Source organism: Tinamus guttatus, unplaced genomic scaffold (assembly GCF_059628265.1).
Source record: "Tinamus guttatus ecotype Peru unplaced genomic scaffold, ASM5962826v1 Tinamus_guttatus_pri_ptg000241l, whole genome shotgun sequence".
NCBI classification, from domain to species: domain Eukaryota; kingdom Metazoa; phylum Chordata; class Aves; order Tinamiformes; family Tinamidae; genus Tinamus; species Tinamus guttatus.
The window spans coordinates 1092954-1118999 of record NW_028288775.1 but is presented as its reverse complement, the minus strand read 5'-3'; the positions used below and the strand labels follow the sequence as shown (position 1 = coordinate 1118999).

Here is a 26046-nt window from a genome sequence, read left to right as displayed (position 1 = left end):
CATGCAGGTACTATTTAACTGAATGTATACAGCAGTTTTCCTTACAGTAGCCTTTTTGAAAGTTTTGTTCACTTGTGAGTTCACTTTTGAGTAAGTGAAACCAGAGTAATTCCACAGCATACAAAGGGACAGACAAATACAGGACCAAAGTAGCTATTGAAAACAATCCCAGTGCTACCTGTGGAAATGTCACTTGTTGAGCTGAGAAAACAGGCAAGTCAGTAACATGAAAGACAGAGGTTCAAAATGTATATTTTTGATTCTTCATTGTTTTTCTATAGTTAGTAGCTATATTATCCTGTAGCAAGTCTATTTAGCCTATATCCAACTTTCGCATCTAATTATTAGTTTTGAAGATTGTAACACTTTGGATTTTCAGCTATGAAGCTGGATACTATTTTACACTACATACCTGAAAAGTTAGAAACCTGAGCTGTATTACTTAAATTCGAATAACAAACTTCCTGCATCAAAGAGTAACTGATACTCTAGTCAGTACAGAGGTTATACAAGCCTCAGATTGCTATAGTCTTTGGTCCTTAATTCGAGCTTTATCTAAGAAACTAGGGACTACAGGACTGTTTTTTCCTCAACATAGCGGCTTCTCCAGCAGATTTTTAAGGCTTGAAATAACCGCAACAAGAGGGGAAAGAACCCAGCACAAAACAAACCGACTATCCCATACGATGTGTGCTCTGCGTCTTGTAATGCTCCACCAATGGAACCAAGATGGCAAGCGAGGGGAAGGCCTTCTGCAAAGCAAGGGCCTCTGAGCAGCGTGTCAGAAAGAAATTGTTTTTCTGCTTCTTTTGATGGGAGATGCTTTCAAGTCAGGAAATTGGAAACAGGTGCGCCAGAGGGCACACACACATCCATGCACCACACTGAAAAACACGCGGTTTCAATTTTCAGACATGAAAGAAACTCCTGTTGAATGGAAGGAGAAATGAAAATCTAGCTTTCTTTCTGCAAGCCATAAGCAGAGAGCTTATGGGGTTTTGACAAGCTGCCGGAGCCAGTCTAGCTATTGAAATGTGCAGTACCTCAACACAAAGTGTTGGAACTCGTTTTAAAGGCGTACGAAATGGAAAATTGTATTCCTCGCATTCATTTGAGAATAGAAAAATTAATCTAGTTTATTCTATTGCCAAAGTATGACTCTTCTCTTTTCAAAAGCTAAAGATAGAAATTACAGGTTATCTGTATTTCATTATCTATTTCATACAGCAAAGTTTGAACCTGGCCATGTTAAGTTGTTTTGATTTGGTATTACTTTTAGTTGAATACAAGGACCTAGAAACGAAGCATCAACTAACAAATTAAAAGACTCTACCATTTCTGCTTTATTTCCTCAAGTATCTTTTAGTTATGTCAATGCAAAAAGGATGAAAGCCTGTATTTTAGTAAGCTCTGGTTGTCATTACCAGCATCTCTAGAAAGAGATGACTAAAAACTAACAAGCCAAACTAACAAGACAAAGATATTGTCTTGTTAAAGAACATTTAGAAAGAAAAGAACATTTATGGTTGTAAATTCTACTACTGAAAAAAACCCCAAAATTCTGAAGTTTAGCATAATTCACTATAGTAATGAACAAAAGTTGCATATTTTTTAGCTTTTCTACTCTTATCAGCTGCTGTTTTCCCCTTCCCCTTGCCTACCAGCTAACAAGAGAAATTTGCAATCTGCTGTCCTGCTGCCAGGAAGAACACCTGCAAACAAAGTCCTGTACAATTCATAAAGATGGATCAACAGAGCATTCTTGTTGCAGACAGAAAATTCTTAGATGATTTAATTTCCAAGCTAACAAATACCTCCTAAGTATATGCAAATTAAAAATTTTTAGAAGGTCATAACTTCAGTAAAATCAGGTAGGTTACACAAAGACAACAAAAGATGTATTGAACATCAGGACAAACACTGCACACTGTCTTCTCTGAGGAAAAGTGGGAAAATGGCCTCTCTGCAGAACAGCTGTAAATATTTGGTATGAGCAAAGTGAAGTAGAGTTCACTAAAGTGAACTTCACTCTGAAGAGCAACAGGACCACCATGTCTACAGTTCTATCGACAGAAAAAAAAGATTGAATAGTTAAAATTGCCATATCATGGAATCCATCATTCACTTTCAAATAATCGGAAATGTCAGACAAATTTAACGATAGAAAAAGTTATTTTTATCTACTATTATGAACATGAATTTAAGATGTGCCTCTAAGAGAAAATAGTCAGACTGAAGGAAACTGTAGTTTCATTAAAATGGATGTTTGTATTTTACATTCTTCTTCATATTTAGTATATTTTGAAAGATTAATTGTGGTTAGATGGAAAACTTTTTTTCCCTAGGCCTTCAGCAAAGTATTGTTGCAAATTATTTATTTCTAGAAATATTACACCTATTCAAACTATATCACTTGCCATAATAAAATTAAAAATATTAACAAAGTTAGATGGCAGCTTATGTACTAGCTAACTAAATTGTCCATGAACATTTTCTCCCAAACATAGACAAATACTTAAGATGCAAAAACAGAGTTCAGTCTGCCACAATCTTGATTCCAGTTGACACCTTTGCAACCAGTTAAAGTAATTTGGGCACGGTATTGCAAGAGGGCTGGAACTAACTACTCAGAGAAGGAGACAGAGCGCATTTTCTGCTAGCATGGTTGGCTCGTGCCCCATGTTGTGAGTGCACAGCTGGGTGAGCTGTGTCTTACACAACTATCAACTTTAAAAAGTCGGTGCAGCTTCATGTTCACAATGTATTACTAAGCCAAGTGAGAAATTCAAGAGGCAATAAGCACTCCTTGATTGTTGGCATCCAGTTCTGCTTCCAAACAGCCCTTCTGAAAGCGCCTCAAGGAATGATCTCGATTATTTCATAGCCCTCAGCTTGGAGCACCGTTGTACCGACGTAACTGACTGCTCTCCACAGTTCGTAACGCTACCAGGCCTACAACTCACCTCCACCTGCTGCCTCCTCTCTTCACCCAACCCTGCAGTGACAGTAAATTCAGACACCACATGCCACAGCACTGAAGGCTCCAAGAGGCATCTGGACTCAGAACCTGAATTCTTGGCAGTGCTCAGTTCAGAGGTAAATGCTCATCTGTCTGGAGACAGACATCTTCCTTCCTCTACTCTCTGGTTCACCATAGTAATGACAGAAGTCTTTTCCACAGGCAGCTGCTTCACCTGTGATGCATTAAATTGGCTCTTAATTCCCAAATCCAAGAACCAGGCTGCTTTTGATGAATAATACATATTTCTACAAAGAGATTCACTATATCATAACATCTACCTCACATAATTTAGCTCCAACAAAGTACGCAGGATACAAGATTTGCCTGGGAAATTACTCAGACTGGAGCAAGCGCCTCACCAGCCACAGCTGCTGGATTCCAGCACGGCCATCACCAAAGTAGAGTCCTATGCCATGAGGCAGCTTATCGGGATGAAACTTTCCTGGAGAAACAGATTCAGAAATCATTGTGGTTATTGCTGAAAAATTATTTTCAACTAGGAGGCAATAAGGCAAACAGAGTGAACTGGAAAAAAAGAACAGATTTGAAAAAAAAAGTGTAAATTTGAGGGGGGAGAAAACATGGATAGGAAGAGTAAAGACACTCATTTCCTTATTAATAAGAATTTTGAAAACGTAACACAGACAGAACACAGACAGCAGTAAAAAGGGCCTGGAAGGCCAGATTTCATTAACTTAATCTATCAAATAAATTTGCTTTATCCAAAAGAAATTCCATAATGTGACTAAAATCCAAGTCATACCTATCCCTCTTGGGGAGAAAAGAAACAGGGTTAGTTTGCAAGACTCACTAAGTGGCCACACGATCACCTGGAACATAGGTCAAGTCCACCCCAAGCCATTGTGAAACAAGTCTTCTAATTTCTTGGTTTTTTAAATGCTACAGTAAAGACTTTCAAATGGGCAGCTAGAAAACATCATCACAAGGATTCTCTACAATATTAAGATCGCTACTTTCTGCTCCATGGAATGATGTATCAGAAGTATATCCAGCGTGCTTTTTAAAGAGTATTCATGTAATCACTAAAATGCCTTCATTTAAACAGAGGCCCCTTCTTTTGACCACAGAGCTTAGTAATCATCCTTTAGGATCTTGGTGAATTCATCAGCACAAGAAACCAGCAGTCACCGTGCTTGTTCCAACTGGGCAGAAGATTCAATGACACACTTGAAACTACCTTGAATGAAAAGAACATGCACTATGTCTTTGTTTCTTATTATGATCAAGAAAAAATAGGAAATTATTTCTCAAAGTACAGCCAAAAAATCTGAGTATTGTTTCTCCTGTGGTTGGGTTTTGTTCAAATATTCTCTAGCCAAACAATACCCATCTTCCTGTGTTTACATTCACACTCCGACAGAAATGATTTAATAAAACGTTCTAATTGGGCTTGTGTGAGGTCTTTTTTTTTTTTGGTCTCCCCTGGTTAGGAGGATGAAGAAGGAGGCATGACTGTTTTTATGTGCACGTGTACATATGTGCTTGGATGTGCATATGTATTTAACAACAAAAGTTTTGATTTCTACTGTTTTGATCCAAAAACACACCAAGCTGTTACTTATATTTAGTGCCAATTAAAGACCACAAGCAGTGCCATCGCATTGAGTGAAAGCTAACAAGCTTCACTCAATCTATCTCCACCATCACTCTTGCATGCTGTGGTTCTTGTATTATGTTATTAAACGTCACAGTTAAGGTTTTATGACCTCTCTGAAACACCTGTACACCAGCACAGGGAATAAAGAGGAATAAATGTCTGCAGTGACCACGTGCAGGTGCCCAGGGGGTGACAGAGCCCTGCAACAGGTTGCTCGGAAAGGTTGTGGCGTCTCCTTCTTTGGATATATTCAAAATCCACATGGATGTGGTTGTGATCCGGTGTGATATGCTTTAGGTGACCCTGTCTGAGCAGAGGATTTGGGCTAGACCTCCAGCGGCCCCTTCCAACCTCAACCATTCTGTCATTTATATAGTATATGCAAGTATGTTTTTTAATACAAAAAAAAAAAGAAAAAGAAAATGCTTTGTACAATCCATGCTTATGTTGACAAATAAATAAAAACGAGGCCAGGACTAGATGTAGGGAACAGAATGGATGAAGCAGGTTTATGTGCAGTTTATCTGTGGCAAGGGCACGACTTGGCATGTCACCAGAGCCCTGCTAAGAACATCATTTCTTGAGGAAGAAGTTTAGCAGGAGTCATCTAAGCTGCTTCAGGGCTGATCCAGGAAACATCTTCTCTCATACCCCTTTGGACACCCCACTGACCTAGCTGTGGTTCAACAGCCACATTCAAGTGCTCTCTCAAAAATAGAAAATGACATACCACCACATTTTTTATGATACCACATAAAAATAAATAAATAAAAATAAAACCCACCACACTATTCAGCCTAATAGCACAGTAAGAAATGTACAATAGCTTCACTTCAGATGCTCCAAGCTAGAGCTGACACACAGAAACAAGTCAGCTGTCAGAGCTGGTAGGTTTGTTTCCTAAATAACAAAACATCATGGGAATGAGAACCAATTATAAAGCTTTCTTCTCTAAGTTAGGCATCTGAGTCCAATTTAAGTCCAACAAAAATAAATCAATAAGATGTTTCCAGAATGATTGTTCAGTGAATGAAGGACAGCTATTCAGTCTCAAAGCGAAAAATCTTTTTCCTTTCCTAATCATGTATTTGTCAGTTCACAACTTAGATGAAGGTCCTCTGGTTTGACCCATAGAATGGGAAAAGATCACGGGTACGAATTTCTCCGCTTCTGATCTGACAGAAAGGTGTATGGCAGAACATATTCTCCATAAACTCAGTTTTTAGCCAGCTTTGATTTATCTATTCTCCTCTTTAGTACCCAACAACCCATTGTGTTCTTCTCTTCCTTCTTCCTCTCTCCCCCCATGCTCCTCAAAACAAAATGATCTTCTTGTATAACCATGTTTTGCTCTGACATAAAATGTAAACTTGATGAAGAAATACTCTTTCCAAGCAAGATTTTTTTTCATTATTTAACAAAATTATGAATTATGAACAGTGAAAAGATGCATGTTTATGTGATCAAAAAAAACATAAATAACTTAGCAAATGAATGTTCCCCACACAATTTAATACATACAGTCACATGCAGGATGCCAACAGTCTTCCAAAGCCATCAGCACCACAATACAAAGCAAACAATTTGGCTTAACCCATTTGTCATTAAAAACAATCATTTCTAGTACTGTTTTATACACTATCCAAAACAAGATTTCAAGACTAAGCTGAATGAACTGCTGCTGATGGACGTTCCTATCAGTCAGGATCACTCTTACAAGCATAATCTAAAGTACCTCAAATGACAACACATCTTTTAATAAGCAGTGACAACCTTAGAGCTTTCTAGATCTAGGCATCTTATGGAATTTAGGCAGTTTGATCACGTAGCATTTTTAAAAATTTCATCCAATAATGATATATGTTAGCATGTTACTTTCTTCCTTGGCCTTGGCAACTTTACCTTTTGAATATCTGTGCATGTTTATGCCCCCAGTCCCACCTTTTGTTGTGGTCTAGCCAAACTATAAATTTCACAACCTTTCTTACAATTTTTCCATTCTTCTACCCCTTCATTAACAGCATGGTTCACATTGTCAGATACTCATATTTTAAACAAGAGTCAGGCATATTTTAAAATTGCACTAAACATAAATTACATTATAAAATAAAACATTATGAGCTTCTGAAAATGGAAAAAAAAAAAAAGAATGGTATTGATTACAAAAGAGTTCTCACTTCCTGTAAACATTTCTATCTCTATCCCTCCCCCTCACACACACACTTTAAAGGAAAGCCAGAAACAAGAGTTTAATTAAACACTGCTAGTCTGAATTTCAAATAACCAAATAAACAGATGGCCATGCTTCATAGACCGCCAACAGTCTATTTCAATTAACTAGGATTGGTATTAATGTCATGTCATGCAAGCTAAAACATTTGAACCAAAGAAATATAAATATACATATATGATAGTTATAAATAGTATAGCATTAAAGTATTTACCACTATACAAAATTGGTACCAGCAAAAAGAAAGGAAACTTCTATTTGAGGCCATCATTAAACACAGACTTTAAGTGTATCAGGATGCTTGTCTGTGCTTTTACAGGCCTCAAATCCTGCTGACTTTGTAAAGAAGAGTTTGAAAAAAATAAATAAAGGTGTCCTCAATTTTTCATCAGGTAACCTCCAATGTCAGGTTTATGTTTATTAATTATTAGAGTCTCAAAGCTGCAATATTTAAATATAATTGCTTATACAGGTAAGTATTCATGAAACTAAAATCTATGACTTGAAAAGCAGCATAGATTTCTGATGCTCTTCAATCTGTGTCAAGTTTTAGCTGCACACTCTGCTATACACTCTTTCTCCCATCATTTCTCCAAGAGGGCTCTTCTACAGTTTGCATTACCTGCACCTCAACGCTGCAATATAAAGAGATGTTTTCTCCTCTCTTCTTATAGTGAATGTTGACAACTTGGACCATTCAATAGTATTCCAAATCATAAACAGACATAAGCATTGATGAAAAAAATGCTGAAAGTAATTTTTCTGTTTGATACTGTTCCTAAGATTAGGAAAAAGAAGTGAGAGGGAGTGCCATTTCCATCTACTCTGTTTTCAGTACTCTGGACTCACTCTAGATAAACTACCCCATTGGGGCTGGGAATCATGGAAGCTGATGAGAAATGGGTGGAGATGGAAGGGAGTGGAAACAGAGAGAACTGGCGGCAAACTCAGTGTGAACTCCTGCTATTTTGACTGCTAGGTTTGAGGTACAAAAGGGGAGAGTAAACAACATATTTACATAGAAATAGCAAAACGACAAGGGATCCTCTTAAATTAAGGACCTACTAATTATCTTAGTCCAGCCCTACAGAAGGCTTCCAGTGGCAAAAGCATTCTGTGTTTAACACAGTATTAGACCCATAACAGCTCTTCTCTACAAGATGACAGATCTCTTAATAAATAAGAGATACAGCACAGCCTTTCAGTTCAATAGAAAGTGTCATAAAAGAGAAAAGTTCTCGTGGTTGTCAATTTGGCCTTTTAAGTTCTGTTACCAGTATAAGCAAACAATGGAGATAAATTCATGGATTTCAAGATAATACTCTCCCATACAGTCATATAAAGATATGCATGTAAAATATATATATATATATATATATATATATATATATATATATATATATATATATATATATATAAAATCTGGGAATAAATTTTAATTAAAATTTTAATTCACCCTTCATAAGAATATCCCATTTGAAGATTTGCAAACTACAGTACAGGATAATGACATTCTGAAGTATTTATAAAAGTAGTAAATACCTGAAGTACTCACAGCTGTGGAGTAAGGGTTATGAGCTCCTGTATTTTCAGCCCAGCAGCCACAACCATAAAGAGCTGCCTAAGGAAAGAAACACATCTTCCATGAGTTTAAGTATGCGAAGTTCTTGACTTATTCTCTTTCCTTCCGCCTGCCCTCGCTTCCCCTATCCCCATCCCCCCCCAAATCAGATACATCAAATAAAATATATATTTTTTTAAAAAAACAGTCCAAATAGCAATTTCTATTAATTCTATTGTATCATCCAACAGTACTCATCAGAACTGAGTGCTTACTATAGAGGTGCTTACTATGCAAGCACTTTGCAGGAGAGGAGGACCCAGTATTCCAAAAGAAACTAAAATAAAGCCAGATAGCAAAAGACAAAATAATGCAACTATTCCCTACTGATGCAAAGTCCCTTTTATTTTGCTATTACAAAAAGAATTTTTAAATACATTCTGAGAGAGACCTGCTCACAGGACGTAGTAAAAATGGAACAAAAATGCAGCTCTGTGGCAAAAGGGTAATGTAAGATATTTCTGATGCACCTCAAGATTCCTGTGTCTAATAATAATGAAAAATGCCTGTATTCTACTTGCGCTTTTAATACCTTTTATTTTATGCAGACAATTCACTGTGACACTGAACAGACATTCCTATCTGAAAGTAAATAATCACCTGACCAACTCTCCCAGGGTGTTTTAATGCTAAACCTCCACTGGAGACAGCAGCAGCAACGTTTCCTTCTTGGTCAACAACAACTGCACCAACTGTATCCAATGTTCCTGAGTCGTTCTCCTGCAGGACACACAAACAGAAACAACAACTATTGCACTTCTTAAAGAGACTGCAAGCTAATGTTTACAGAACTAACTAACAAGCTAAGAGAAATTCTCTGGAAGCAAGAAGGCGATAAATATCTCTAACTCAATCAGGCTTTGATTACTTGCTCTTGCTCACAAAGGTGCTAAATAATGGTACCTTAGTTGTACATACTTGTTCACTAAACAATGATTCACCAACTCATTCCAAAGATACCATATCACAAGATCTCTTCTGAAAGCTTTGAGGTAGAGTTTTTATTTTTGGAGGTGAGGCAACATATCAGAGACTTCTCATCTTTAAAGCTAGATGTTATTTAAAACAGCAAAAAAAAACAAGAAAGAAAAACAAAAAATAAGACCAGCCTACCCTGTAAAGAGAAAAAAAATTCAAATATGTAGAGCAAGACATAAAAACAAGTCTTGGAAAAAAGAAGTCTTCCCCATGCTAACTTTGTCCTTAATAGGCCAGATCCTTTCTCCCAGGCTTGTTTTTCAGTTCAACCATCTTTAGTGGCTTCCCGGGTTGAAACAAATTGCACTCAGTTCCCTTGGGGCTGCTGGACAAGTCTCCTTCTCCTCCACTTCTAAAGCACATTTGCTCTGCCAGGGGCAGCAGCCTCTCAACACCTACCCCGGTGCAGGCTCTCTGCTTGCTGCCTCGCACACACTCCACTTGTCGCCCCTCTCACCCTGATCCTTCCTTCCTTCCCCCACTACCCTAACACACCTCTAGGATCCAGGAAAACAAATATCTATATTCAACTATTAAACTTTAAATTATCAAGTCACCTCATCAGTTAAAGTTTCCTTGGTAACTCAAAAAGTCACTTGTCAAGCAGTGAGGCTCTTACAAGATTCACACCAATGATACTCTGGCCTTCCTTCACTTACAATATTAGATACTACTTGAGTTGAAACTGTATCAGAATTGGTACTGTACCAGTAATGATAGGAAAAAAGAAGAGAAAAGAAAAAGAAACCTAGGCACTTCAGCACCACAGTGCCCACCACAGCATAAGCATTTTTCACGCAACATCATTCCTTCACTTTTAACCCAGGGTAGCAGTAACCTTCTTTCTTTCCTCTCCACCTAGTTATTTCTGAACAAGTTTCTACCCTCTTAAGCTTGGACTAATCATATTCAATATTAAAACCACGCTGATTTTCCTATCAGCAAAGCAAAGGACCTGGTGAGCTAGAGAAAGGTGAAAAATCATGTGGTGTCAACAAGCGTGGGGAAGGAGAATGAACTGAGAAGTACAGAAAGGTTAAAAAAAAAAAAAAAAAAAAAAAGGAAGGGTGGAGAAAGAGAAGCAAAAGGAATTTGGGGGAGTACAGCAAAGGGGAAGAAAAAAGTGCAAGTTCCCTTCCAAGTTGTAAAAAAGAAATGAAAGTTATGGAATACATCCCTCCACTAGAAGCTGCAAAACAACCCCCCAACCTCCCCCCGGAAACACACACACACACACATCTCATGGGCAAATATATTTCATATCTCCCAGAACTGCCAACCACAACCAAATACAGATATTATTAGCCCTTTATGACAACACTGTTCAATGGATTAAGAAGATCTTGAAGATCAGCAAAGCAACGTACAGGCTCCATCCTTGGAAGTTTTCAAGGTCAGATGGGATAATACTCTTCCAGCATAATTTTTTTGCTATGATCCCATGACTTATATTCAGAGAAGAAGTTAGGATTAAGGTTTTGTTATCCATATCCTGCCCCCTTAACAAAGAAATTAGATATGTAAAAAAAAAAAAAAAAAAAAAAAAAAACTATATTAATAGACAATTACAAGTCTGCGAAATTCAGGAAATGCCAGTGTTAAATGTACCAATGTACTCAGGGGTCCTTTGATGAACAGAAATAAATTTTAGAAGGATGAGGCTCAGAGCAGAGCAGTGTGTTTTCCGTATCATCCAACAGCAAAGAAAAAATGGTTGCAGCCTTCTCTGCAGCATCTGGAGAATTATTTGGAGAACTATTTGATCTTCAACTTTTACTGTCACTTGCCCAAAAAGTTTGCATTCAAGAACTACATAAATCATCCTTTAAAAAGTATTTTAATCAACAAACTATAAGATTTAGAAATATATGTTGCATAAAAGCATTCTTCACCATTATTTCCTTTAAAAGAAGGTCTATTTCTTATCACTATGTTCTGTCAATGCCAGCGATATAGCTTGCTTTCTTTCATTTATATTTTAGCTGAGGCAATTTAGGAGTTTGGAAAGTCCTCTGAAGGGAAGCACTCTTTAATCTGGCCAAGACAACTTTCTGAAGGAGATCCATATCACTGAAGTGCAGCAATTCAACGATTTGTTCTCATGAGTATCTTTTTCCAATCACATTAAATAAATAAATCACTATTGATACTGTAAGATCAATTAGTGAAATTCTTCAAATTTCAAATAGTAGTCAAACACTGATAAAAACACAAAGTACAACTCTAAATGGGTCCAACACGGACTAAAAGAAATTCCAGTTTACCCTCTTAGCTTTTCATATGTTCAGCTTATGAGGTTGACATCTTAGATTTCAAAATTCTGTAAGTTCCAAAGAAACAGATACATGGTGACATCTGTTAACAAAATTCATATCAGACTTGAGCTAATACATTATATTAACAAGTCAATTTCAAAAAGTACATTTTGGTTTTTAAAATGTTGAAAAATGTAATACTACAATCTAAAACTGACCTATCATACAGTTGATACTTTACGCAGAACTAGATTGAAGTCGCTTTTAAAAGTAAGACTTCATGTTAATTAATTTGCATCTTGCAACAGCAAAGGAAGTTAATTTTGTGTAATCTTGGTCCAAGCATGCACATGCACTAAGAACATGCACACAGAGCAGGAAGGTATTCATCCCCTCAAAAACAGAGTTTGATCAAGTAGTTCAGAAATCCCACCCTTCCCCTCTGTTCACATAAAATAAAAATTCTAGATAGCCACCATTTTACCTAACTCCTCAGCAATTACCAACCACACAAGTAAATGGAATTTGGCATATAGTGCTAATTAGATGAAGTAGATTTCCCCTTAAAAATGCCTTTTATGGTGTTCTCCCACTCAAAATAGAGGTCCATAGCAACAGAAAAATCCTCTGATCTTTATTTGTGCTTGAGGCGAGAACTTCTTAATAGTATATGCCTGAATTAATTCATCATATCAAAACCCCTATGAGATTATTCAGCTAATTCACACCCAAACAAGAGCAGTTTCTTTAACTGATTGATATAAATCAATAGATAAACCACTACAACTTAAAAAATATTCCTCAATCTTCATACCTTCAAAACTGAGTGAAGTTACTGGACAGATCTTTCTATGTGCTATTGCATAGCCTTCTACACATCCTACACTGGATAAACAATTGAAAAATACAGCAAAAAAAACATTCTATTTACCAGATGAAAGCTCCCTTGGTAAGTTACACTGCCTAGTTTTCCCAAACAGTTTTTTTTTTTTTTTTTTTATTAAATTCATACAGTCTTTAATCCTTTTAAACTTGGTTTAATTTTTAAAGAAAACTAAGTTTTAAAGCTGTATATTTATTTTGTGCTGGTAAAATTTATCCACAGCTACAACTTCCAGTTAATTTCAGCCCATCCTTTTTGATCTGCAGTACAACGCTCCTCATGTAGACTTTTCGATTATCATTTCCATTCAATTTTAACACCGTTAACACACTTTCTACCTTGCTCTTCTCTCAACCTCTAGAATTTTGGAGACTAAAACTGATCAGGAATTATGACAACTGTGCAGTATTGGGAACAGAGGCATATGTTATGCTGCAGTACCTGGAAGGCTGAAACTGGACAAAAAACAGCCAGCAAGTCTTGTTGAAAGGGACAGATCTGCAACTCCACAGTAAAAAAATAAATTTGGTATTTATCAATTAAAACAACCTTGAGAAGATTACTTTTTAATATTTAAAAATTTTGAAATGATTATAAAATACATAAATGATTCTAAAATAATATTTTAAAACCTTTTATATCTCAACTGCTCAGAGCACAAACTTAGGGATCACAGTTAATGTGCCTTTTTCTTGTTAAAAGCCTGTCTTCTATCAGTTCAGAGAGAACTGCTTTTGTATTTTTCTTGTAGAATTTTCTATTGTAGAAATTTCTATTGATTTTTCATTTCTATTTCACTTTGAAGAATTAAAACTTCCCATAGGATTGCAATTACCTTGTGCAACACAAGCAGTCCACTTTGTCATCATTTGAGTGGTGCTATGGTGGGCTGGTTTGCTGTTCCTCCCTCCAAAGACAGGATGCACCCAAAGGGCTGACAAAACCCATGTATTACTGGGTTACTTACCGGTGAGCAGAGATCTATTTGATCACCTCCTTTACCTACCATCTTTGGTCTTTGGGAGTCTCCCACAAGTGCTGCACATGACTCTGGAGCCCTTGAAATTTCAAATTGCAGGTCGGTAAGCTCATGCATTGGCATATGTTTCAAGCATTGACTTGCCCCTTATTACAGGAATGTCAACACTACACAAAGACCCGTCCTCCCTCAAGGTACATTTTGACACCATAGAAAAATGGAACTTCCACCAGGAAGTGCAGAAAATCCTGTAAACAAGACAAGCTCCAAGACCAATAACTAACTTGCTTTCCCTCCCTCTATTCTTCCTGTCTTTACAGGCTTTACCTTCTAGCAAACTGAGAAATAGATCTCTATTAGGTAGAAGTCCTGAACTATGAAAACAGAGAAAATAAGCCAAATTATGAGTGGTTTATACTGTATAGACTACAAGGAATACTTTTTTTTTTTTTTTCCTGGTCAGCTCTCTGGAGCTTATAAATTATTTTTATAAGTCTATGCAAATACATAGGCAGTGGAAACACTTAGGTAACCAAAGCTAAACTGGCTGATCCTAATGGCATAAGCCTCACATAAAGCACATTAAGTATTAATTGATAAATTGATTAATCTATAAATTGATATTTAGCAATAAATACAAACACTGCAACAGACATTCTCAAATGATAAAATAGGTTCTCATTCCAACTAACAGAGTGAGGGGAATAGAGAGTATCCTAATAGTTCTGTGTAAAGCAGAACAAGTAATATGGGCCAGGTCAATGCTGGATGCATGCACAGATGCACATGTTTACCTACCTGATATTTCAAATTTCATCAATTCCAGGTCTGTAATGCAGTGCACTCAGGGAACATGGAAGAGTGGGAAACATTGACAAAAATCCCAAGCTCAACAAAACACTTTTGTAAATATTTGTGTTTATATTTGCTGTATTTCCCCCTCAACATGAGCAAAATATATTCTTGATAGTGCAAAAAATATATAAAGTCAGAGTTTGGTTTTCAAAGAGCAAGGCAGAAAGTCAGTTGTGCTAAGCAAGATATCACTACATGATTCAGACATTAAGGTGCTCAAGGAGAAGTGCCTTTTGATGCCACATTAGTTTCATCATAGATACAATATGAAATGTATTAGTAATCAGTTGGAAGTTAAGGATGAAACATGAACTTACCTTTTCATTTGATTGTCTTCTTTTCTTTAGTTGAATGAGATCTGTTTCCACCTTTTCGGCCAACTCCAGCTTCCTCTTGTTCCTCTTAAAAGCTGCTAAACTAAACCCTATAAAGATATTTTAAAGGCATTTAACTAACTAAAATTTACTTCATTTAAGCAAAGACTGATTAATTATATATTTTGGAGGTCTTTTCCACCACATGCTAAGAAAAAAAGCCTACAACACAACACTTGAAGCATCAGTGAAAGATGTTTACATCTTTTCCTAAATAAAAAATAAATCCTACTAATGTTCAGGAATAAGGATAAAATATCAAGTAAAAACAAGTTGCTAAGCACATATGGAAGCCATGTTCATCCAAATATCTCTTTGTTTGGCCAAGAAGCAGCACTATACAGAGGGAAGCAGAATAAGTGGCTTGTGTTAAAATTATTGTTTTTGATTGATGTCAAGTAAATAGATACCATGTGAGCTCATTCTGATATCCATAAAATTAGGCTACTACTTTATTACCTTAACTGCATATCTGTGCATTTACCCATATATTTAAAGCCACACAATAGTCAAGCAATATTTTTATGTTCCATAATGTAACACAATCTAAAGACCACCTAGGTCTTAAAAAGACAAACATGTATTTTCCACATCTAAGTCCCACTTTCAGAAACAAAGTGTTCTCTAAAGTGGAATAAAAAAAAGTTATGCTTAGGAAACCAAAATGATATATTCCTATTTTAGAAGTTTCATTTCATGAAACAAAATGCAGATATTGACATATTTTTATTTTAAATTAGTTTTGACCTAGCATTATCCACAGATTGTCTTAACACCCTCTTTGAGGTACACACAGATAAGTTACAAACCCCATGGAAGTTAAAAGCACAAGTTTCCTATCTAAGTTATGAGAAACTTCTTAAAAATGTCATTTTAATTGAAATTCAGAAAATAGCTATATCACTGTTATTCAGAAGACTGGAACGGCTGCAATAAAATCAATACTGCAGAGCCAACAAAACACAGCACTTTGATTTATAATTCTCACAAAGTATACAGAAAGCAAGCACTGAGCTCTCCACTTCTTTCAAACCTCCCCAGCAAAGTGTCAAAATCACCTAGTGAACTCTCCTTGAAAGCTCTTTTAAAATACATAAAACTGGAGCTAAACTACCACAGTTAGGACTGTATAACCTAATAGTGGAGAAAACCATCATTTCTCTCCAAAAAATAAATATTAAACAGTTTTAGAACTGTAAACACAAATTAATCTGCTATCTCTAAATAAATAAAGAGAACTGATTAACATAGCTACCTTGGATAATCATTTTTGTGATTAAAGTGAGATCCAAGAGGTAAAAACAAAACAGTCTATAAAGGGAGAAATACTAAAATTTAGGGCTAAGGAGAGGGGCAGAGAAAAACAGATCAAGAACAGAATTTCTGAAACAGAAGTTAACAAGGAACACCCCAAAACAAACCAAGCCAGCACATTGTTTCTAAGCACTTTTTTTAAGTGGGAAAACCTATAAGCTGACATGACTTCAATGCAGTAAACACCTGTGGGCAGAGCCCTAAGCTGGGTGAGGATGAACGATGGCTGTTACTCATCAAAACTAAGCACTACTTAGGGATAAACAGCCCTCTGCCACTGGCTCCTGACAACTCAGGAAAAGCAGCTGTGCACTGAAGCAAGACATACATGAGGAGGCGGAAAACCATACACGAAAACCTGAGCAAAAGTGGTTTTCATTGTGCTCCAGAATACAACCTACAAATCCTTTGCAATATTCATGTGTTCAAACCAAACACGTGTGCAAGGATCATGGCGTAAATAGAGAACACACAGGGCTAGGTCCCCATCCTTCCCTGTAAGCTAAACAAATTGCTGTCACACGGCAGGATAAGGGCTTCCATTTCACCACCCCAACTACCCCTGCTGCAGTGTGGGACATCTCTGAGAACGAATAATCTGTCAGGACCTGGCAGCATCCCCTCAGCCCTGCTCATTCTTGCAGCCCCACGGGCAGCAATAGGAGCCATCCAGGCATTTGCACACTCTGCTTTGGGTGCAAAAACCGTGCTACCCCGCTCGAGATCTCCAAGGGCTACTTAGTCCCAGCCCAACTGCACAAGCAGGGAAAAGGAGAGGGGCTTTCCTGCAGCGTGGGCTAACAGACTGAGTGCAGATCAGCTGGGGGCAGCTCCTCCTCAACGCCGCTCACCTGCATGAGAGGTGGGCGTTAGCAGAGATGCTGTCAGAATGGAGGCTTAATACAATGCATTATCTATAAAGGCAGAAGAAAAATTCACGGGCACGTCTTGCTCAGAGTTGAGAACACTGTGCATTTCTCCATTTTCAAAAGGTTCCGTTCTTTTTTTTTGCATACTGATGAGAGAGGACCACAAGATCTTCATTACACAATTCACTGGCATGAGATCATCATCTCGTAGATACATTATTGAGGAAGGTAATAAACACAACTTTTATAAGGGTTTTTTTCCCATCATTATTGCCATTTTATGGAAAGAAATAAACAAGTGATTTTCAGCATGCAGAAAGAGACAAAAACAGAACTCCAGTCACAGTTAGTTCAGACACCTCATGTGCACGGCACTTGCTTGCAATAAAATTTCCAAGTCATTTACTCATCTCTTCTTCACTGTATAACCTGGTAAAAGGTATCAGACTGCCACAGTGCTGACAGGATTAGCACAAATAAAAATCTACAACTCACATCTTGACCATTCTCTTATTTAACAGTAAGGCACCAAGTAAACAATAGAAGACTATACTCCCCATGATGTGTAACTCTTCAGTGATAATTCCTCCTCACACTGAGCTAAAGTGCTTTAAAGCTGCTCCTTGCTGTACAGCACTGCAAAACTGCTCAGTAGTTCTATTTAAAACAACCAATTAGTGCCCTAATATCACCTCAGGGAAATCTGCACTGCAGCATCCCTTCCGGAGCAGGGAACTGAGAGCGATCCTTTCCATCACCTTCCACGGACTGCTCTCTCCCTCTTTGCTTTTCCTAGTTTACTTATCTTATTCCCCAAACCGACCTTCTTCAAAACAATTTACTGTACTTCAAACATGTATGCATACACTAACAAATTCTCAGTGGGTCAGAAGTTACAAGCATCAGCTGGAAGGAATACCAAGAAACTGAGGTCATGTGGACATGGAGAAACACCATGATCTCATTTCCAGATCTACACAAAAGCTAAAATTTATCAATCAGTCTTAAAATGATGCTTCTTGACTGTTAAATTCAAGAAAAGTCAAATTACTGGTTTTGAACTATGATGCTCACAGTGAAAAAACATGTCAGGGTAACCACAACCATGTAACTTGTGGACTTCAAACCATCTACACTTGCATCTGCTGCAAGCAGAATGGGAGTTATCGAAGAAAAAACAGCAGCAAACTTGCTAGTTACAAAATGGGTCACCATACAACTGAGCAGCCACAGAATTGGGACTTGGTAATCACTAGGCTGACAGGCAACTTTCGGACTAGCAGCTTCCACCTATTTTCAATATCTACATCTCTACATATTTTACGGCAGAATTACAGATATCTTTAGATGTGTCATGTATCCAGACACAACTCAGAACTTGCTTTTTCTTAGCCTCTCTTCTCAGACCCCCTAGAAACTGCCTCTGGAACAGAGGAAACAAAAATTAAGGAGAAAATTAGAATTACTGTGTTCGCGGACTCCTTGAAAACAGTGAATGGTACATATAGAACAAAATGCAAGACTAAAGGCACTTTCCTTTTTTTTTTTTCCATGCATATCTATTTTTTAATTCTATTTCTGTGGACTTTAAACAGACTGTCGGCTAGAAGCCTATTTATTATAACATACTAACATTGCTTGTCTAAAGTTAATGTAAAAATTTTTTACTAAAAAGCCCATATTTCCACATTTTTTCCTGAGACCTCACCTCCCCTTATAAGCTAGCCCTGTTTCCTTAAATATTGTCAGTGTATGTTAAAAAAATACTTAACTGAACAAATAAGTTCTCACATAAGATTAATAATACAATTTTCTAGCCCATTAAATCATGAGTGGAGTTCAGGATAATACTGAAATCTTCATATGTATGGTGGTGGAATGGCAAGCCAGAAATACAAACCTCACTCTTTCTATCAGAATCATTAGAAATTATTACACAACAGAACTTTATGCAACATTTGTGTGCTCAGCAATCCTTGTGAATTGCAAACAGTGAATTGAAAATACTAAGAAAAGCCATTTTTTTTTCGATCTCTGGAGTGCAGATGAAGCTCTGACCAATCACACAGCACCCCCTGGCAGACACTTCATATAGTCAACTGAAATAAGCCGACAGGAAATTTTTCTCCATTTTATCTTTTTATTCCATATTGAAGAGAATGCAACTACTGGAGGGAAGAGAAATAAAAAGAAATACACTAGCAAATTAGTTAACCCACAGGAATTAAAATGATCTAGCAAAGAATTTTGTTGAACTGTTGCTAAAATAAATGGCACAAATGAAAACAGGCAAATGGAAATAAATTTAATTTTAACAAAGCTATTCTTAAAAGACAAATTAACACCACTTATGCTTGTGTTGAGACTATTGGTCTCCCACGTCACCCTACTTTGACAGTTACAGCAACAGGAAAGAAAACAAAAAAGAAAAAAAAACAGAAAAAACATCCCCCACACACACACATTCAACATAAAAGCATATTAAAAATAACTCTTTTTTTAGAGTACTACTTCATAGTGATGTTCTTCACTGTAAGAACTCAAGGTAAACTGTTGCTGGATATATTTCCTACTAGCACATATCATTTCCTACTGCTTGCTCGTAAAAAGTCCTGCCTATTCCATCAAGCACCCTATCTTGTTCCCTGGAAGATGATTTTCATTCAGGGCATCTTCTAGAAGGTTTAGCCCAACATTTTTCCTGTCTAATTCATAGCCACTCTCTAGGCTGCACTTTGCTGTTTGGATTTCGGAACTGCAAGTGAACATGCAGTGTGATGCCTCTTCCGAGGAGCATTTGCTTCATGCCTGGGCTTTTTTTCTGCCAGAGGAACTCACACACTCAGCAGAGCAGAGCACATTCACTTGGTGTTTTACTGAGCAGAGGAAGCAACTTGTTCTGTTAAGGTTAAGCATCTTCTGTTTGAGGCATTTCTTTTTAGTTTTCCAAAACGCGAATATACCCAGATCCTCCAAAACACAAGGTAAATAAACTCAACCAAATTTCCTGATCAAATCCCCAAAACTCCCCAAATTCTCCTCAGATGCCTTTCATTCTCACACTAAACACACAGAAAAAAGTGAAGTTCAAGTGACAGCCCTTGAGCCGCTGACTGGACCTTATAGCACAATTCTAGCAATATGGAAAGATGGAGGAGAGGAGAGCAGGGCTTGAGGGAGGCAGTGAGACAAGGGAGGCAATACTGGTGAGTAGGGAGACATGAGGTCAACAAAAGCATGACAGTCTGCATGGCACTGATTTAGAAGAGAAATTAGGGAAACAAAGAAAACCTATAGAAAAAAATGTCGTTCATACAAAAGATAGTTAGAAAATGAAAAAGCAGAACACAAACAAGAAGCAAAGCAGACAGTTCTCGCAATAAACATCACAAATAGAATTCCAGATACACCTGTAGTAGCACTGCTCTGTTCAACAAGATGTTTGCTGATGACATTAAAAGCAGATTGTATTCAGCAGGTTGCTTCCAATATGAGTACTAAACTAGCATCTGATCTGTGCAAAATGAATAAAAAGAAGCAGTTCTTCATATAGGAAGCAAGGATTTTGCAGGATGTTAAAAGTTAGTATGACAAAGGCAGAAAAATAACATTGGTTATCTCTACACATGCAGAAACTACCCTTAATTCAAGCACTTGGACTCAGTCAGAGCAAGCGGGGTAGGGAAGGGCAAGTATCCACTGCTCTGTTCTTATGCTCTGCTTCAAGCATTCCTTCTCGCTGTTCTTGGAAGCCAGTAACTGAGCTAGTGGATCCAGTACAGCTGTTCTTGTTCTTAGAAATGCAATTTACTGAAGTGTTTACGGTCATGTCCACATCGTTACAGTTAGGGGTGCAATCAAGCTGCATATTTCCCTTTGAGGACCTTACACTGCAAGCACCTCCGTGTCCTGCAAAGTTGGAAGACAGCACTATGCAGTAAGAGCTCAGCATCAGTTACTGCTCTTTGGCAACAAAAGCTACAAAAGCTAAAGTGTCTGCTACAGCTGCAAGTATAATGCTGGCAATTGAGCTAAAGCTCTTTGTGATACCTCTTTCAGAATATATACGAGAGGTGACCACTGTTTCTACAAACAAAATGTCTTAAGTCTGTTAGCCCTAATCTTAAAAAAATCAAAATCTTGACAGCTGCAAGATTTATTTAACTCTTCCTTCCAAACATAATTGCTCTTGACATGCACCAAACTTTACTTTACAGGCATAGTATGCAGCTTCCCATCCAACCAGGATGGACGGCACCAGCCAATGTGGCATAACGGCACTATACTCCCTTAAACCACAATAACCAAACCATTATGTCATGTCAAACACTTTACCCCTAACTGCTGGCTGAAATGAAAGCCTCTGACAAGAATTGTCCAGCTATTTCTAAAGGAGACGCAGATGTAGACAGTTGAAGCTGCTAGAAACAACACAACTTGATGCCTTTGTTTACAATCACAATTGCACAGGCTTGTGCAAATTTGTGGTTGTAAAAGGTTACACATCAAAACTGCAAACAGTCAGCAGGCCTGAGCAAGCTACCTTTGCAGTAAATGAACAACTAAGGGGGCTGAGCAGCTGGGCACGTGTGTTTCAAAGTTCATCACTGAACAGTCTGCACGGCTCGATTTTAGATGTAGGTAAGCCAAACAAATTGCTATTAATGCATGCAGAAAGACAACAGATAGTCATCAACTGAGAAATGGATAAAAGCGGTTATTTCTAAATAATAACGCTAAAACACTCAAGGCATGCTTAATATTTCATTTGTGTCATCAGAATATTTTTCTAGATTACTATTTTCATGAACCAAATTACACAACCATAGCAAAGTTTTAAGTATCCTTGCTTGGAAAATCTGCAGTCAACTATCCACTAAAAGAAACGTCACCTGCATCTCTTCAGCACTTTGTGGTAGGGAAAAAAACTGAATTTGGGTTTCTTGCCATCTGTATGCAATAAGGGCAGATGAAATTTCATTTAAAAAGAATATATCTCACACATACATAGATATACATAGCACTGGAAAACCACCATTACAAGCAGTAGAAATCCCATTTTCTCACACACTTGGCAAACAAAAGAAAACCAAGCAGGTGAGTCTTGACATACCCTTGATGTAGTTCAAGGAGTAAGATGGTGTAAGACATCATTTTGGTTGCTGCTTAGATATTTTGATAATTCCCAGAGAATTATGGAGTGTGACCACAAAGCTGATCGTGCAACTTGCTTTGTAACTGATCATGCAGAAAGCTCCATCAGTGCAAAACCAACCACACGATTCTCTGGCCTTTTAGTGTGTATAATATTTCTCTTGCCATCTCAGGTCCAGGAAAAAGGAGAAAGAATAATGCATCTTCAAGAATATTTTTCCATGTGCAGTACAGAGAAGCCAAGACATCTGCACACAGCTCTCCTTGCTAATATTTGTTGCAAGTACATGTCTAAAGTTTGGGTTAAGTTTTTTGTTTTGTAAGTGCCTAAATGTATTTTCCTGATGTTTGGCAATGACTTCAGCTCTTTGTTTTACAGAGCTATTCAACAGCCACATAACTTCAGCTTATCTCCAATTCTTCATGCAAATTCTAACACAGGAATCATAGCAAGCATAATCTAAAAGCCTCTTTTTTTTTTTTTTTCCTGAGGTTCCTTGGATAAGTGTAAGCTCACTTCAAATTAGATTGTTTATTGTTCCTTGGAAACAACTTTCTAATTGCAGTTTCTGAAGAAAGTCTACCTTTCCCTCCCTTATTAACACCGGAAGAAACAATTCTGGCTTTCTTCTATGTCACTGGTGACACAGTTTCCAGCTGCTTTTCGGTGTAAGGACGTTGCACGTTGTCACATCCAGTTCTAATAGTCACCTTCTAACCTCAGTGACCAAAGCCCGACCAAACTACCGCTCAAAGGACTAACTTTGCTAAGGACTAGTATGGAAATAAAACATAACATCATTACCTGAAAGTAAAATTGTAGTTCTGTCGCTTGTCTTCAGAGCATATTAGAAAACATCCATGAAGAATTTGGTTTAAGTGATGTGCTCAATATTACAAGGCGTCTCTGATTACCAGTCTCTACCTCATATTTTTTCTAAGTATCCTTCAATTGCCCTAATCCATAATCATTCTTCTAGCAAAACCTTCACACAGTCTACACGTACAGCTAGAGCCTGCTCCACAGCATTAGCTCATGCCCAGAGCAAGCCCACCCTATGCAATGATTGAGGCCTACGAGCCTACACCTGTACACTACAGAGTTGGGTAAGGGAGAGGGAAAAGCTTTTTCATTCACACCATAAGCAGATATTGCATTTCTTCATTGATTTCACAGAAGAAATTATTTCACAAATCTGGTGCTTTAATGCATTTTTTTCCTAAATAGAAATACATTCTGCAACCCAGGGAGACAAATCACTACATTTCACAGTAGGCTTGTGAACCCACCAAGTTATTTTTCTGCTGTTTCTCCAATGTACCTTCATTTCTGAGCCAGGTAAAATGAAGTAGCTGTGCTCATGAATATTTTGAAGTCATATCATCTGTATTTGCTTTGACCAAGGTGCATTTTAATGATGAAGACACCATCTGGCAACTAATGCTACAGTCTAATCACCTCCATCACAACAGAAACTTGCTGGTACTAGAAACAGTGGAAACTTTTGTATATGAGAACAAAAACAGGTGAGAAATCTTCTGAGTTAGATACTCTACATAGTTAATGACTACTTTCTAAACAAGTCCTTTAAGAGTTTTTATTCTTTCTGAAGTCACAGAAATAAAGGTGCTCTGCGTAACTAAAGAGATTAAAATATGTTTTGCAAAAGTGGTCTTGGACAGCAGATGCACAGGACAAAAGTTTCAGACATGTAGAACTAGGTATCCAAACAGTCTGTTTAAAATGAAATGCATCATGAATATGTATGAAAATTGGCATGATCAAGCGTAATGGTGCCACTGTTTCAGAGGTTTGACCACTTGGTCTTAGCAACTTTGAACTGCTGACTTCTACATGTCTACCTACATTTGGTGATAGATTCAACAGAAGCATTAATGCCACCCTGGGTTTTAATCCCTGGTTTAGGCACTACTCAGGTATTTTATACAGCAATATTGCGTACTGTTAAATAGAGAAACATTGTGTAATCTTGTGTTCTCTTTCTTCCTTGGGCAAAGAATTATGATTTATTTCCTGTACAAATTCAACAGGGAAAGTAGGGCACGCACTCTCCCATAATAAACTACAGATTGCTGGTATGGGCACCTGCCAAAGAGAGGGGAATGAGGAAGAGAAGAGGAAAACAAATCCTCCTTTGCATGGATGAGCACACTAGTACTTAGCCCAGCTTACAGATGGTGCATCAATATACCATAATCACCTTTTTTGTTCTTAAAAAGAAAAGGTTTTGAAACATGCCTGACAAACATTAATACACATCATTTTTGGAGTCTGCTTGCTGGACCAGGTTAGTCCACCATCTTAGACAAGGCAGAGCCTAGCTAAGTTAAAAATAAAGGCACAGAAAGGTGACTGTCTGTTTAGACTGCAGCAATTCTGGATAGATGAATCGGACCTGGGCGTAATACAGAATCTGGCAGTCAGGCTGGCACCTACTGAATTTAGGCACACGGCTAGTTGGTGCTTTTAGAGTCCAAGATAGGTCACAATTTTGAGACCTTCTACAGAAGGATGAGTTATTAAATAAAGTACATTTTGATAACAAAGTTCTTCACTGGATTTAACAAATTCACTTACATCAGATGCTGCTAAAATGTAGCTGAAATAATAGCTTTTAAATTTTGCTATTTAGAAACTTAAGAGAAAACAATTAAACCATTCTTATATACCACAAACCATAGACTAGCTGAACGTTAAGAACAGTGAACTGATGTACACCTCAAAAATACGAGACACCGTTTTAAATCACTCTGTCCTGATCTTCCTACTCACACCACCAGTTTACTCACTTGTAGCCATGATACCTGGAGGACATGCTGGTATCCCGTGATCAACTGCCCATCTGTAAGCTCCTTCACCAACTAAAAAGCTAGGAGACACAGAAGAGGGAGTTTAAACAAAACCAAATAACAAATCCCCCTTTTCTTGCAATTATTTTTCTATGTGGCTTGGTCATTTTAAAAATTGTAAGCTGTCTACATGTCACAGAAATGTCTGCTATTATTACGGTTGGCAAGCTTATGTAGTTCCATTAAAAGGCTATGCAGCTCTGACATTAAGTATACTATTGAATAAAAAATATGTGCCTACCTGCTATTAAACTTGAAATAATTTACCAGATACCACCAGCTGTTAATTGCAACTGGAACAGGACAAAGGCACCTAGAGTCTCCCCTACAGTCTATAATGACTGAGATTCTGAAGCCCAACAATATGGGATGAATGAGGCAAGAATGGTAAGACATTTCCAATAAAGCTGACCATTGCCTTAAGAAGACAAAAGACGTTTGCATCATGCATTGCAAATGTAGCAAATTGCTACTTGCAAAAAAAAAACAACTGAAAAGTTGTCTTGTGGTTAGTACTGAGGATCTTACAGAGGCAACAGAGTAAGCACTGCCACAGCAATGAACAACAGGAAAAGCTACGTATAGCCAGGTAACTCTGAGGAAAAACAAAACAAAACTTTGATTATATATCCTTAAATTAATCTGATTCCCTGGAAAAGAAATGTTCAGATGTATACATTCCAAAAAGCTGCTGTCCAACAGTATCAACAACAGCAGAGTCAACACGTTGCTTTCCAATTTCTATTTCCGATCACCGTTATTAAACAAAAATAATGGAACTGCCTCGCAGACACAAGAAGTGAAGACAAAGTCTTTACAGTGATTTCAAAAAGCTTTACAGAAATACCAGTATTATGAATATGAGGCTAAAGAAGTTACTTCAACTACACAGAACTCCCCAGAGGCCACATAAATTTTTTAGCATTACTGCAGTTGCAAGTTTTCATGATACTAAAATCAGATATTTGGTATGTATTATTTTGAGGTGCTATTTTGTATCTTCTCTCTGATTTAACCAATGCA

The 26046-nt window shown here is 37.4% G+C and overlaps 1 protein-coding gene across 2 annotated transcripts in view; it reads right to left on the bottom strand.

Moving 5' to 3' along the window:
- TASP1 (taspase 1) overlaps positions 1 to 26046 on the bottom strand; it is a 74060-nt gene that overhangs the window by 27549 nt on the left and 20465 nt on the right. Inside the window, exons 7-10 of one of the 2 annotated variants that reach the window (XM_088525995.1) lie at positions 24964 to 25043; positions 14759 to 14865; positions 9092 to 9211; positions 8413 to 8491 (exon numbers count right to left, since the gene is read on the bottom strand). In XM_088525995.1, the coding sequence (XP_088382121.1) occupies positions 8413 to 8491; positions 9092 to 9211; positions 14759 to 14865; positions 24964 to 25043 (386 nt within the window). The remainder of the gene's footprint in view (positions 1 to 8412; positions 8492 to 9091; positions 9212 to 14758; positions 14866 to 24963; positions 25044 to 26046) is intronic. The other variant, XM_088525996.1, reaches the window with a different exon arrangement.